This window comes from Panthera pardus, unplaced genomic scaffold (assembly GCF_024362965.1).
Source record: "Panthera pardus isolate Hobbes unplaced genomic scaffold, ASM2436296v1 HiC_scaffold_11, whole genome shotgun sequence".
NCBI lineage: Eukaryota > Metazoa > Chordata > Mammalia > Carnivora > Felidae > Panthera > Panthera pardus.
The window spans coordinates 74,880,985-74,895,706 of record NW_026526666.1 but is presented as its reverse complement, the minus strand read 5'-3'; the positions used below and the strand labels follow the sequence as shown (position 1 = coordinate 74,895,706).

At 37.7% G+C, this 14,722-nt stretch overlaps 1 protein-coding gene across 19 annotated transcripts in view; it reads right to left on the bottom strand.

Annotated features, from left to right (window-relative positions):
- SCMH1 (Scm polycomb group protein homolog 1) overlaps window positions 1-14,722 on the bottom strand; it is a 185,876-nt gene that overhangs the window by 41,564 nt on the left and 129,590 nt on the right. For 17 of the 19 annotated variants that reach the window (XM_019429156.2, XM_019429171.2, XM_019429172.2 and 14 more), the window contains one exon: window positions 1,763-1,995. The exons of the other annotated variants lie outside the window; for them this stretch is intronic. In XM_019429156.2, coding sequence (XP_019284701.1) covers window positions 1,763-1,995 — 233 coding nt within the window. The remainder of the gene's footprint in view (window positions 1-1,762; window positions 1,996-14,722) is intronic. 19 annotated transcript variants of the gene reach the window in all.

Here is a 14,722-nt window from a genome sequence, read left to right as displayed (position 1 = left end):
ACTTCCCAAGGAAGCAGAACAGCAGCGATCATAGAATCGCAGTGTTTAGGTTTTGAAGGATCTCAAAGGCCACTTAATCCAACTCTCTCTCTCCTACTTCCCTCTCCTGAAAATATCCCTCCCATATAGTCATCTAGTCCCTGACAAAATGCCTCTAGTGATGGAAGATCACTACTTCCTCTTTCTTTTTCTCTTCTTCTTCTTCTTCTTCTTCTTCTTCTTCTTCTTCTTCTTCTTCTTTTTTGGCAGATCACTACTTCTGTTTTGGGATAGATTTAACTGTTCCTTTTATGTTGAGACAAAGTCTATCTGCTTGAGTTTCTACTTTTTAATTCTGTCTTTGCAAACTTTCAAGGTTAATCTGATGCCCTTAAAATGTCTTCACATCATCAAAAGCATGGCTTCTTGGCCTTGGAATCTTTAGAGCCGTCAGTGTCTCTCCATAGCAGGAGAATAAGAAGAGAGAAGTGGAGACAAAAATGAACGAGGACTTGGGCTAGGGGTTAGTGATAGATCAAGAGCACATATATTACATAGAAGATGAGGATGTGATATCAAGAATTCAAAGCCAATAAATAAGATCATCTCAATTAGAACATCATAAGTAAAATCATCCATCCATCCTGCATATATTGAACATTTCCCAAGAGACTAAGATATAAGGCACTACAGGAAAAAAGCGAAAAGAACAAGACTAGGTTCCTGACCTTGAGGAGCTTGTATTCTAGAAGAACTGAAGTCAACTGGAGCTAATACACAAAGCCAAAACAGTCAGTCAACCAACCAAACTTAGGGAAGAACTCATGAGATTAGAATGGAGTGCCCAGGGAGAACTAGGTATCATTTCTACATTGAAACTCAGGTGGTCTAGTTCAGGAGGGAGATGCAGAAAATCCCCTGACAAAAAGTGAGTGGAGAAGATGATGCCAAAGGAAGCCCTATAGAAGCAGCTGAGGAACTTTCTTATCAATGGTTTCCCTAAGGAAGACACGCATGAAGTGTCTTGACTAAAAAAAGGTGGTTCTTGCAGTAATGGTGCTCAGTGACGCTTGACTCAGCGGTCTTGTCCTGTACTAGATGTAAGCATTAGCTCCTTCAGGAAATGTGGGAGAGTACCCATGGTGCCCATGGTAAGGCAGCAGTGACCCTGGAACTAGAACATGTGGGGCCCCATCTCTGGAACCTTTGCCATTTATTAGCTATGTGACCTTAGGGAAGTCCTTTCACATCTCTTAAGTCTCAATTTACTTCACTATGAAATGACATTAACATCATTCATCTCCTAGGTTCTCATGATCATCACGTGATATGTATGTTATGGTGTCTGATAACAGAACCTTATACTTGCTAGGTATTCAGTAATGTTCTTTCCTTCTTCTTAAAAGAAGGGGCAGGATTAGAAAAAGAAATACATGTACAGAGTCAATTTTCTGTTTCTGTTCATGTGCTTGGGCATTCATTCTGGGTAGGTTAACAATTAGGAGCAGGGCCTTTCATTGAGGGAAGACATTAGACCAGAATTTCCTCAAATGTAACTCTCACAGTCAAAATGTGTTTCTTATCCACACCATCCTATCTCTACATTACCAATTCCCAGGTAAGTTAGCTAAGCAGGGATGACAATGTAGGAGATTCCTGTTTAAAAGTATACCCAAGGTGGAAAATAGGGCCAGACATGCCCCTTTCCAAGATGGATGGATATGGGTGAGTTACCCCTTTATAACCCTTTATCCCTTTCTGGGAAACCCACATTTTTACCTACCTTACTGCCAGGTTTGGGACCCCTCTTCTTTGGGAATTTCAAAGGTTCAGCTGACTTGGATGGGGTAGAGATGGGGTGGGGAATTAGGGGCTTGGGTGTCCGGCCCCGCTTCTTTCCTGGTTTACGCCCCCTCTGCCCTGGTTGATGGTCCAAGATAGTTTTGGTGCTGCTGTGGATGCTGGGCTTCTCAGTGTTCACATCAGATGCAGGATAGGGATTCTTTGGAATCACAACTGCAAGAAAAAGACTCATTCTATCACCCCCTCCACCCACCTGCATTCCCATCCCAAACAGAGGGGGAAAAAAAAAGACTTGCTACTTCTGCTTGGGTAGTTTTATCCCAAGAAGCTAGTTTCCTGGCATCTGACCTAAATGTTAGAAAATCTCACAGGAGAACTGAATTTAGATTGGTTAGAATTGGAAGTTTTAATTATTTCTGGCAGATGCAGAGAAAATATTAAATTTTTCTCCCCAAGGCATCTAGTTAAAGCATATAAACAGAACCCATAGGCTCAGAGATGGAATGACTTTTAGAAGCCTACAATCTCTTCCTGCTAAGAATGAAGATCCAAGGCTCAAAAGAGGAAATGATACCTTCAGGTTACACAGTGAACAGGGAATAAGGACTTATGTTTTAAACTGGGCCCGGACAACCAAGTTAGGAATTTTCTACATCAATTCACTTAAAGTTTTAGTGTGATCATTGCAATGAGGAGTAGTGAAACACATGGACATACATACACACATCTGACAGCACCTCTCCTTACACCCTTACTTTAAAAATTGTTTCTCCATATTACCTTCAAGGTGAAGTCCAAATTCTTTGCTCTGATATCCAAGCACTTTTGCGACTTTACCCCTGACTTGCTCTCCAGTTATGTCTGATGTCATTCCCTGACACACGTTCCCCACCCCCACCCCCATGCTCTAGCCCAATTGTTTCCCGCAGTCAAAAGTTCTGCCCCTGTAGCCCAATTGTTCTCTGCACACCATTTCATTCAAGCAAACATCAATACTCAGTTTTCAACACTCAGCTCCAGGGCCACCTCCTCATTGAGGCCTTGTGTGACTATTCCCCAAGTTAAGTCAGTGCCACTTCCCCCCCCACACCCCAAGCATTCTATACATATCTATGTCAGTACACTTTCCATTTTATATCTGACTATCCATCTTCTCCTTAAGGGACATCTAATTCACTCCACAAATAGTTACTGAGCACTTACTATAGGTTAGCAAAACACCGTTTTCACTCTCGTGGAGCTTACCTCCTCGTTGGGGAGACAGAAAACAGACAAATAAATACATAACATAAGGGCAGGTAAGTGCTGTGATTAAAACTAAAGGAGGGTGAGGAAAGCCCACTCTGAGGAGGTGATATTTACACAGAGAGCTCCCCAGTGAAATAAAGGCAAAGCATTATGAAGATGTGAGGAAAGGGCCTTCCAGGTAGGGGGCACATAACAAGTGCAAAGATCCAGAGATGGGGACATGTTAGTGTGTCTGAGGAACAGTAAGGAGGTCAGTATAGCTAGAATTGAGTGAGTGAAGAGTGTCGGAGGTTCAGGTTAGAAAGGGAGTAGCAATAAGATCGTGCAGGCCTTTGCAGAGGATGAAAATGAATTTGAACTTTCTAAGTATGAAGGGAAGCTGCTGGAGGATTATGAGCAGGGGAGTGGCAGGATGTACTTGAAAGGAACCTTCTGGCTTCTCTGAGAGGCAGGAGGCAGCAGGAGTAGAACTAGGGAGGCTAGTTCATAAGCTAATTCCAGTGGGCAGGTAGAGGATAATGCTGTTTATGCTTCTAGGTAGGATATAATAAATTATGATGAAAAGTCAGATACATTCTTGAAGAGACACTGCAGTGTTGTAGAAATCACAGGGACTAGATGAACTAGAACTCCAGACCTGAGTGGGGGAAGGGCTTCCGAGGTAGCTGACACTGTTTTGTTTCCTGAGGGCATTTGTCAGTTTGGGGCATGAACTGAGGCTCAGGCTTGGCCTATGCAGAGGACCTCTACTGGAGGAAAGAGAAATCCAATAGGCTGCTATGACTGATTGGTATTTGAGCTCCATATGTGTGTTCAATTTTCCCCATGGGACGTTTGCTGAGTTCTGAGTCTGAGCAATGGAGATGTGAAGCTAGGCCGAGAGCTTATAACAAGGCAGAATGAAATCTCTCATAATTTTGTGGTTTTAGGGGATAAATGAGGTCCCACTAGAAGGAGGAGGTGTACCTCAAACATACCTCCTCAAGATAAATGCCATATTTTGAAATTGTAAGGAGTAAGAGGTTAAAGAGCCAAACCCCTAACCTCTCAAAGGTAGGACAATCTCTTGCAATTTTTCAGGGCTAAGGAGATAGAGACCTATTAGGTTCTCAATCAAGAGCCCAGGAGGGCCCATGTCCAAGAAACAGGGATAAGCTACAGGTACAATCCAGACCTGAAGTAGCTCAATCCATGATTAGATTGAGAGAATCAGGTCCTTATCCTAATTAGATTAACAGAAGTAAGGAAGAATTATATCTGATGGAAGATACCAGTGGGAGCCTTAACGGTTCTTTTATATAAAATATCCAGTATATCACACAAAAAATATTAGATATAATAAGAGGCAGAAAAAAGTGGTAATCAAGAGAAAATACAGACAATAGGAGATTTATATATGATCCAGATAGAGGAACAGAGACTTTAAAGTAATCATAATTAATATGTAAAGAAAGTAGAGGAAAAGATGAAAACAAAATGTAAGAAAAGGTAACACCCACAGAAAACTGGAATCTATACGAAAAATTAAATGAACATACTGGAATTAAAAACATGAGACATTAAGAACTCGTTGGATGGATTTAAGGGAAGACAAGATCCAGCAGAAAAAAGGATGAATGAACTTGAAGAAAAATCAATAGAAAACATCCAAAATGAAGCAAAAGTATGGAAAAAACAGATTAGAGCATTAGAGACATGCGGGTATAGTCAATGGATCCAAAATATGAGTAACTATAATCCCAGAGCAAGAAGACAGAATGAGGCAAAAGTAATATTTAGAAACCAATGAAAGAAGAAAGAGCTCAGCAATTGACAAGCAGCAAAAATCTAAAAAAATACCTCAAACTATATCAAGACACATAACTGTTAAGCTGCTGAAAATAAAATATAAAATACAAATAAAATGAAAGACAGAGATAAATTTTTTAAAGCAGTCAGAGAGAAAAGAGGCATCTTATCGGAGCATCAGTAAGATTGATGGCTGATTTTTTAACAGAAACTATAGAAGCCAGAAGCAACAGAATGATATATTAAGGGGCTAAGATATACAAACTGCCAACCTACAGTTCTATACCCAGTGAAAATTTCCTTCAAAAGTGAAGGTGAAATAATTATTTTCAGATAAATCAAAGCTAAGAGAACTTGTTACTAGCAGATCTAAACTACAGGAAATAAAACGGAAGTTCTTCAGGCTGCAGAAAAGTAATCCCAGATAGAAAGATGAAACTGCAGAAAGAAATGAAGAGCCTAAGAAAGGGTAACTATGTGGCTAGATATAAAAGAATTTAGAACAAGAACTGACTATTTAGAACAAGAAGTTATAAAATGGTTTGTAGAGTTTACAATATATGTATTAGTAAATTATATGAAACCAATAGCACACAGGATGGAAGCAGGGGACAAAAGGAGTTAAACTTTGTTAAGAATTTTGCATTATCTGGGGACTGGTTACAAAACACTTATTTAAGGAAGACTTTGATAAGTCCATGATACATATTTGCATAGTATAGCTAACTAAAATAAATAAATTCTGCTGTGGTTAAATAATTATACAAGAATGTATACTAAAAGCTATGGAGAGAGAAATCGAAGAATAAAATATATCTGATTAATCCAAAAGAAGTCAAGAAAGGAAGAATAAAGAAATGAGGAAGAACTCAAAGAGAAAACAGAAAGCAAAATGCAAAATAGTGACTTAAATCCAAATGAATGATTATATTAAATACAAGTGGATTAAGTAAAACAATTAATAGGAAAAAATTAACATACTGCACCAACCTTCCCCTGTCCCAGTACCCCAATTAGATCTGTTTACATGAGGGCCTTGAAATATGAGGACATGTGAAATATAACATAGATAAAAAGATACAAACAGATGTAAAAACATATACCCTGTAAACATTAAACAAAAGAAAGCTCTTGTGGCTATATTAATGTCAGACAAGTCAGTCTCTAAGGCAAGAAGTATGACTAGACTAAAAAGGAACATTTCATCAAGATAAAATAGTCAATTCAAAAGGAAGCTATAATAACCTTAAATTTATATATACCTAATAACACAAAATATATAAAGCGAAAGTTTAGAAAACAAAAGGACAAATAGACAAATACAAATTATGAATTGGAGATTTCAACATATCCCTCTCAGTAAATTATAGGTTAAGAAGCTGAAAAAAACAAAACAAAACAAAACGGTAAGGGTAGGGAAGATGTGAATAACTCAATTAACTAACAACATAAAATAACCAATTAACCAACCAACTTAATTGACATATATAGAACACTACACCCAATGTGTATAGAATTCACTTTCTTTTCAAACACTTATGGAATATGCTGGGTGAACAAGCAATCCTGAATAAAGTTCAAAGAATTAAAATCACACAGAACAAGTTCTCTAACCACAACAGCATTAAATAATTAATTACAGTTTTAGTCTCAGCCACAGTCTTCAATAACATTTATTTTTATTAAAAAAAATTTTTTTAATGTTTTATTTCTGAGAAAGAGAGAGACAGAGAGCGCAAGCTGGGGAGGGGCAGAGAGAGAGGGAGACACAGAATCCGAAGCAGGCTCCAGGCTCTGAGCTGTCAGCACAGAGCCCGACGTGGGGCTCGAACTCATGAACCGTGAGATCATGACCTGAGCCGAAGTCAGGCGCTTAACCGACTGAGCCACCCAGGCGTCCCAATAACATTTATTTTTAGAAAACACTGTTGCTTTGGTGTTTTAGGAAAACTTTTACAAATCCTTCTATATTAATAAATTCTAATGCAGCAGGAAGATAAACAAGTTAGTGTGTTCAGTTCCACTACCAGTAACACAGAAATATTTACAGCTCTAAAAACACAGACCTGCAGGCAGGAACTTAAGGAATTGCAGATTCTTCTGTACCAGCTGATTCAACTTATACATCTGCATTCATTTGTTTATTCTAATCACTGCTTAATAAACTGTCTTAGAAGTGAAAAGGAAGATTCTTGTATTTTTCTGCTTTGATACCTTCAGTCTTTTTTCCTTTTTAAATATTTTTTTTATTTGAGTATAGTTGACATACAATGTTACATTAGTTTCAGATGTACAACACAGTGATTCAACATCCCATTATATGTTATGCTATACTCACAACAAGTGTAGCTGACATCTGTCACCACACAATGCTATTATAATATCATTAAGTATATTCCCTATGATGTAGCTTTTATTTTCACACCTTATCCATTCCATAACTGGAAGCCTGAATCTCCCACTCCCCTTCGTCCAACCACAGTGGAATTTAAATAGGAATCAATAACAGGAAATTAACTGGAAAAATCCCAAATGCGAAGAAATAACTCAAACACCATAAAAAATAGAAATAAGAAAATTCTTGGAACTTAAAATTCATGAAAATATGACAGATCCAAATGTGTGAGATTTAGCTAAAGCGGTGTTCAGAGGGAAATGTATAGCTTTCAATGTTTATATTAGAAGAGAAGAAAGGTTAAATATCAGTGATCTAAGCTTCTACTTCAAAAAGCTAGGAAAAGAACAGCAAACTGAACTCAAAAAAAGTAGAAATAAGGAAATAATGTGAGTGGACAAGTCAATGGAAAAAAGAAAGCAGACATATTACAGAGAAAATCATCAAAGGTTGGTTCTTTGAAAAGATAACCCCTTGACAAGCCTGATTAAGGAATGTAAAAAGGAAACACAATCTACAAATATCAAGAATAAAAGAGTGGATTTCATTATAGATAACCCAGACATTAAAAAGATAATAATAGGACATAATGAATAACTTAATGCAACTACATTTGAAAATTCAGATGTAATGGGAAACTTCCTTGAAAAGATGACTTATTAAAATGGACACAAGACCAAATAGAACATGAAGGGCTGTGTACATAATAAAGAGATTGAAATTGAAATGAAAAACCTTTCTGCAAAGAAAATTCCAGGCCCAGATGCCTTCACTGGCGAATTCTAGCAAACATTTAAAGAAGAAATAAAAATAACAACAGAGTGTACAAAGTCTCTTCAGATAAATGGAAGAGGGACACTCCCCAACTCATTTTATGAGGCCAATGTAATCCTCATACCAAAGCATGACAAAGATATTACAAGAAAACAAAACTATAGGCTAATATCCCTCATGAGCATAGATGCACAATCTTTAACAAACATTAGCAAACTGAACGCAGCAATATATAAAAAGGATAATATATTGTGACTAAGTAGTTTGTATCCCAGATACACAGATTGTTTAACAACAGAAAAAAAATCAGCTGAACTTACCACATATACAAAATAAAGAAGAGAACCCATATATCATCTCAATAGATGCAGAAAAAAAGCATTTGACAAACTTTAATACTCATTCATGATAAAAATTATCAGCAAATTTGGAATTTCCTTAAGGCAAGGGCATCTATAAACAGCAGAGGCAACAGCACACTTAATGGTGAAATATTGAATACTTTATTACTGAATCATGGAACAAGATAAAAATATTCACCATCATCACTTCTATTCAACATTGTATTGCAGGCCAATGTAACAAGAAAAAGAAATAAAAGCTACAAATACAGGTTGTAAAAAAGAGCATTATTTGCACATGACATGATTTTTTACATAAACCATTCGCCTCCCACCTACAAAATCTACTTAAAATTAAAAAATGAGGGCACCTGGGCATCTTAGTTGGTTACACATCTGGCTCTTGACTTTGGATCAAGTCATGATCTCACGGTTTGTGAGATTGAACCCCACAATGGGCTCTGTGCTGACAGTGTGGAGCCTGCTTAGGTTTCTCTCTCTATCACTTTTTCTCTGCCCCTTCCCCACTTGTGCGCTCTGTCTCTCTCTCTCTTTCCCTCTATCAAAATAAAGAAATAAACTTAAAAAAAATTGGAAAGGTCACTAGATATAATCCAATATACAAACATCTATTTCTATATATACTAATAATTAGAAAATGAAATTTAAAAACCCTAAATCAAATACTCAGTGAAAGATATGCAATACAATCACACTAAAAACTGTAACACATTCTAAGAGAAATTAAAGAAGATCTAGATAGCACATGGTCATGAAGAGATCTGTCACTTTCAGGGTTTAGAAGACTCAAATTGCCCTCTCAATGCTCATCAAATTGATTTAAAGAGTCAATGCAATTCCAATCAAAATCCCAGCAGTTTTTCTGTAATGTGTGTGTGTCCAAATTACCAAGTTAATTCTAAATTTTATTAGGAAATGCAAAGGATCTAGAATAGCCAAGTCAATCTTGATAAGTAACAGCAAAGCTGGAGGGAATACTTACATCATTAGATATCAAGACTCATTATAATAGAGTAATGAAGACATGTGATACTGGTGTTAAAGACAGATAGTCAAATGGATCAATGGAACAAAACAGAGTCCAGAATTAGACCTACATATCCAGTCATCTTATTTATGACAAAGGTGCCCCTGAAACTGTATGGTGGTGGTGGTGGTAGAGGGCAACACGACTTCTTCAATAAAATTGTGCTGAGTCAAATAGATATCCACATGGAAAAGAATGAGACTTGAACCCTACACTTCATATTAGATACGAAAATTAACATGAAATCTAAAACATCAAACTTTTCCAAGAATACAGAGGGCACTATCTTCAAAACTTTGGTGGAAGCAAGATTAAACATGGCACACAAAGCATTAATAACAAAAAAACTGACCCATATGACTTCATTAAAATAAAAAATTCCTGTTCCTCAAAAGACAACATTAAGAAAGCAAAAGTGAAACCTAGGGAGTGGGAAAGGATACACAAAACACGTAGGTCAGGAAAGTAATATCCAGAAAATATTCAAAATCTCCTAAAAGTATGGAATAAAAAGAATGACATTCCACTTGTAAAAAGATGACACCGGAAGAGCCATGTCACAAAACTGAATATACAAATAGCCGATAAGGACATGAAAAGTTGCTGAACATTACTGGTTACCAAGTAAAGCGCAAATTAAAGCTGTGAGACACTACATCTCCCCCAAAACTGCTAAAATGGACGGTCTGACAGTACCTGAATCGGTGAGGAGTATCAAGCAACTAGCACACTCGTGCATCGCTGATGGCAATGGAAATCACTCTGAAAAACCGCTTAGCTTTACGCTCTCCCCCAGCAATCCCACACCTTGGGATATACCCAAGAGGAACGAGTGGCACAACCACCAAAAGACATGTACTAGAATGTTCACAGCAGCATTTTTCATAAGACTCCCTGGGAGGGATTTCAGGCATTATCTAAAAGGTCTGAAGATATACATACTCTATGATTCAGCAATTCCGATCTCAGGTATAAACTCCAGAGACATTCTTGAGCATGTACACTTAACATACATGTAAATGAATGGTTATAGCAGTGTTATCTGTAGTAACTGAAAACCTGACATGATCCAATGCCCATTATCAATAAAATGCACTTTTAAAAAAACGTAGTTTTCAGAGTATGGTCTGAGAACTCCTTCCTCGAAATCCTTTTGGGGGTCTGTAAGATGAAAATTATTTTCATGATACTAAACCATTATCTCCTCTTTTCACTCTCACTCTGTCACATGGAGTTTTCCAGAGGCTATATGTGTGATATCTTCATTCTGACAGCTAATGGAGTATGTATTTGCATAATATACAAGTATATTCTTATGTTTTAAAAAGTTCTAGGTTTTAATTTCTAACACAGTGATATGTGTTAGACCCCAGAAAGACCTTGGGGTCTTAAGGGATACAAAAGTTTCCTGATACCAAAGGATTTGAGAACCACTGATCTCTAATTATAATCACTTCCTTGCCTTTCTTTTTCCAACACACTTACCTAGAAAAAACCCCAGTCTAATTCTCTACCTGTTCCACACCCAAACCTCAGTAACTTAACATGCCAAATGTTTAAACTGATTACTGTAAACCCTAAGATTGCCCCCTATATCTCTAGTAATGGACTATGGAACCTGAGCTGGGCAGGGAGGTAAGTCATTTATTTACTTTGGAGTTCCTGCCATCACATGACAAGGTGCCAAGTTCCCAGCTGGGGCCTAGCACATGTTTGTAGAATAAAAAAAAGAAAACAGATATAAAAGATGAACTGAACAGGGCTTTACCTGGCCTTCTAACAGTCAGAAAATAGTTGTTTTTCCTCCTTCATCTCTTTTCCCTTAAGGCTAGATATAAAAGTCCATGATGCCAACTGCTAAAGAGGTTGCCCTCTCCAGCCTGAAAGATCTGGGCAGAAGAAACTAACCAATTATATTTAACAGTTCAGAAAAATCAGGGCATGCAGGTCATGTGTGAGAAGCTAGCACTGAGATTAAACTTCATACTAATTTAAAAGCTTCTTGATAATGGATTTCTTAAGCTGTCCTTAGGGATTCCAGGATTTGGAAGTTCTTCCCATCAGGAAGCCCTATTCTGCCACATTCTAACTTAATTATCCTAGTTGGAAAAAAAAAAATTGGAGTGATATCAGGGGACTGGGGATCTAATTCTAGTTCTGTCCCTTATGGTATGACCTTGAGTGTGTCATTTAAGCACAGTCTTTTCTTATTTTTCCAAATGTAAATAATTAAATAATTTAATGACTGCCCTACTTCAGAGAGAAATGAAAGATCAGAATATTCTCCAACACATTTTGATGCTACTGAGTTTGACAGCATCATACCCTTAACTGACAAAATTCTTGGACATTCATGTGGCCTTCCTAACAATCTTGTGAAAGCTGCATATTATTCTCCTTTGACAACTAAGGAGAGCAAGCGTTGGAGAAGTGAAGGGGCAGAGCCAGGCAAGATTCTAGTCTTTGGAGTCTTCACTGGCACGCATTCTGCCATATAGCCTAGGAGGAAGAAAGCAATCTCTCTTCCTTCAGGAGCCCGGGATGGGGCGATTCATATGTTAATTAGTTGACCACATCAGTTGAAAATTTAGTAAATTATCTCCAGTGAAAAAAACCCCAACAGGATTGTTGTCCTAGAAAAGCACAATGTTGAGAAGGTTAGTAATCTTTACACAATTAATCACGATTCAGTGGGTATGGACTGGTGTAGAGAAGGCACAAGACAAACCTGGAACACACTGATCAGTAAGTAATAGGGATGCTCAGAAAATGATGGGGTCATGCCAAGAGGACCCAGGAGCCAACTTCAAGGGGTTTCCACTGGCCAAATCTGAACATTTTGAGCATCAAAACAAATAATGATAATAAATTATTATTGAATCAACTAAGTGTGGCTCCATCCTGATGTAACTATGCATAAATAAACACAGATGAGAAGGGAAAGCTGTTGCTTATAGTAGAACCCCAACTAATAAATGTGGAAGAAGTGAGGGAATTAGAAAATAGCCATTTGGGTAATAACTGATTCAGGCAAGACTCATCAACAGATGCTAAAACGATTGGGTGAAAATTTGGTGAGAAACAGGAAATTTATAGTCTCAAAGTATTTCTCCACTGGAGGAACTTCTCCACAAGATTATTAATTAATTACAAAGGAATGAACTGAAAAACTTGGTAGATACCGCCTTAACCAAGTAACCAAAGTTACTGCGGTAATGGGACAAACACATATCCTGTATCTCCAAATGTGATACTTTGAGAAGAATGTCACCTCAAGCTCTGTGCTGACAGCTCTGCTTTGGATCCTGCGTCTCCCCGTCTCTCTGCCCCTCCCTGGCTCACACACTCTCTCTCCCTCACTCTCTCTGTCTCTCTCTTTCTCAAAAATAAATTAAACATTAAAAAATGTATAACTTGAAATGTATAACCAAAAATATATAGCCTAACCGTGAGGTTATATCAGACAAACCCAAACTGAGGCTCTGTCTATAAGACAACGGAACAAACATTTATAAAGAAATATTGAGGTCATGAGAGACAAGGAAGAATGATGGAAAGACTGTTCCAGATTAATGGAGACTAAAAAGACATGACAATTAAGTGCAACTCATGAACCCAAATTTTCTTTTCCCAAAAGGGCATTATTGGGATGATTGGCAAAATAGGAATAAAGTTTATAAATTAGCTACTGGTATTGTATTGATACTAATTTCTGGTTTTAATAATGTTAAAAGGCCTACAGATTAGCTCTAAACACCATATCAGTGTTAGTTTTCTGATTTTTTTTCTAAGATTTTATTTTTAAGCAATCTCCACACCCCATGAGGCTTGAACTCACAACCCCAAGATCAAGAGTCACGTGCTTCCCTGAGTCAGCCATGCACCCCTAATTTTCTGATTTTAATAATAGTACTATGCTTATAGAAGAGCATGCCCTTGCTTTTGGAAAATATACACTGAAGTCTTTAATAGTAAAGGGACATTATTACACAAGTCATGGTCAAATGGTTCAGAAATATGTATTACTTATTTAGAGAGCCTAATAGTGCAAATGTGATAAGTGTTAGTATTTGGAGAATTCTTTCTTTCAAAAATTTTTTAAGTTTATTTATTTATCTTGAGAGAGAGGGAACAGGGGCAGAGAGAGATGGAGAGAATCCCAAGCACTGATGGTGCTTGATGCACTGACAGTGTGGAGCCCATTGTGGGGCTCCATCTCCTGAACTGCAAGATCATGACTTGAGCCAAAATGAAGAGTCAGATGCTCAATCTGTAAAGAACTTGCCAAACTCCACACCCAGAAAACAAATAATCCAGTGAAGAGATGGGCAGAAAACATGAATAGACACTTCTCTAAAGAAGACATCCAGATGGCCAACAGGCACATGAAAAGATGCTCAACGTCACTCCTCATCAGGGAAATACAAATCAAAACCACACTGAGATATCACCTCACGCCAGTGAGAGTGGCTAAAATGAACAAATCAGGAGACTATAGATGCTGGAGAGGATGTGGAGAAACGGGAACCCTCTTGCACTGTTGGTGGGAATGCAAACTGGTGCAGCCACTCTGGAAAACAGTGTGGAGGTTCCTCAAAAAATTAAAAATAGACCTACCCTATGATCCAGCAGTAGCACTGCTAGGAATTTACCCAAGGGATACAGGAGTGCTGATGCATAGGGGCACTTGTACCCCAATGTTTATAGCAGCACTTTCAACAATAGCCAAATTATGGAAAGAGTCTAAATGTCCATCAAATGATGAATGGATAAAGAAGTTGTGGTTTACATACACAATGGAATACTACTTGGCAATGAGAAAGAATGAAATATGGCCTTTTGTAGCAACATGGATGGAACTGGAGAGTGTTATGCTAAGTGAAATAAGTCATACGGAGAAAGACAGATACCATACGTTTTCACTTTATGTGGATCCTGAGAAACCTAACAGAAGACCATGGGGGAGGGGAAGGGGAAAAAAAAAGTTAGAGAGGGAGGGAGGCAAACTATAAGAGACTCTTAAAAACTGAGAATAAACTGAGGGTTGATGGGGGGTGGGAGGGAGGGGAAAGTGGGTGATGGGCATTGAGGAGGGCACCTGTTGGGATAAGCACAGGGTGTTGTATGGAAACCAATTTGACAATAAATTTCATATTAAAAAAACTCAAGGAATTAAAGCTGCTTATCAATTGGAAAAAAAAAAGAGTCAGATGCTCAACAGGCGCCCCTGGAAAATTCTTTGTATTACTATTGTAATTTTTCTGTAAAGCTGAAATTACGTCAAAATAAAGTTTTAAAAGAGATTCATGAGTGTGGTACCAAAATGTACACATACACAGGGGATAT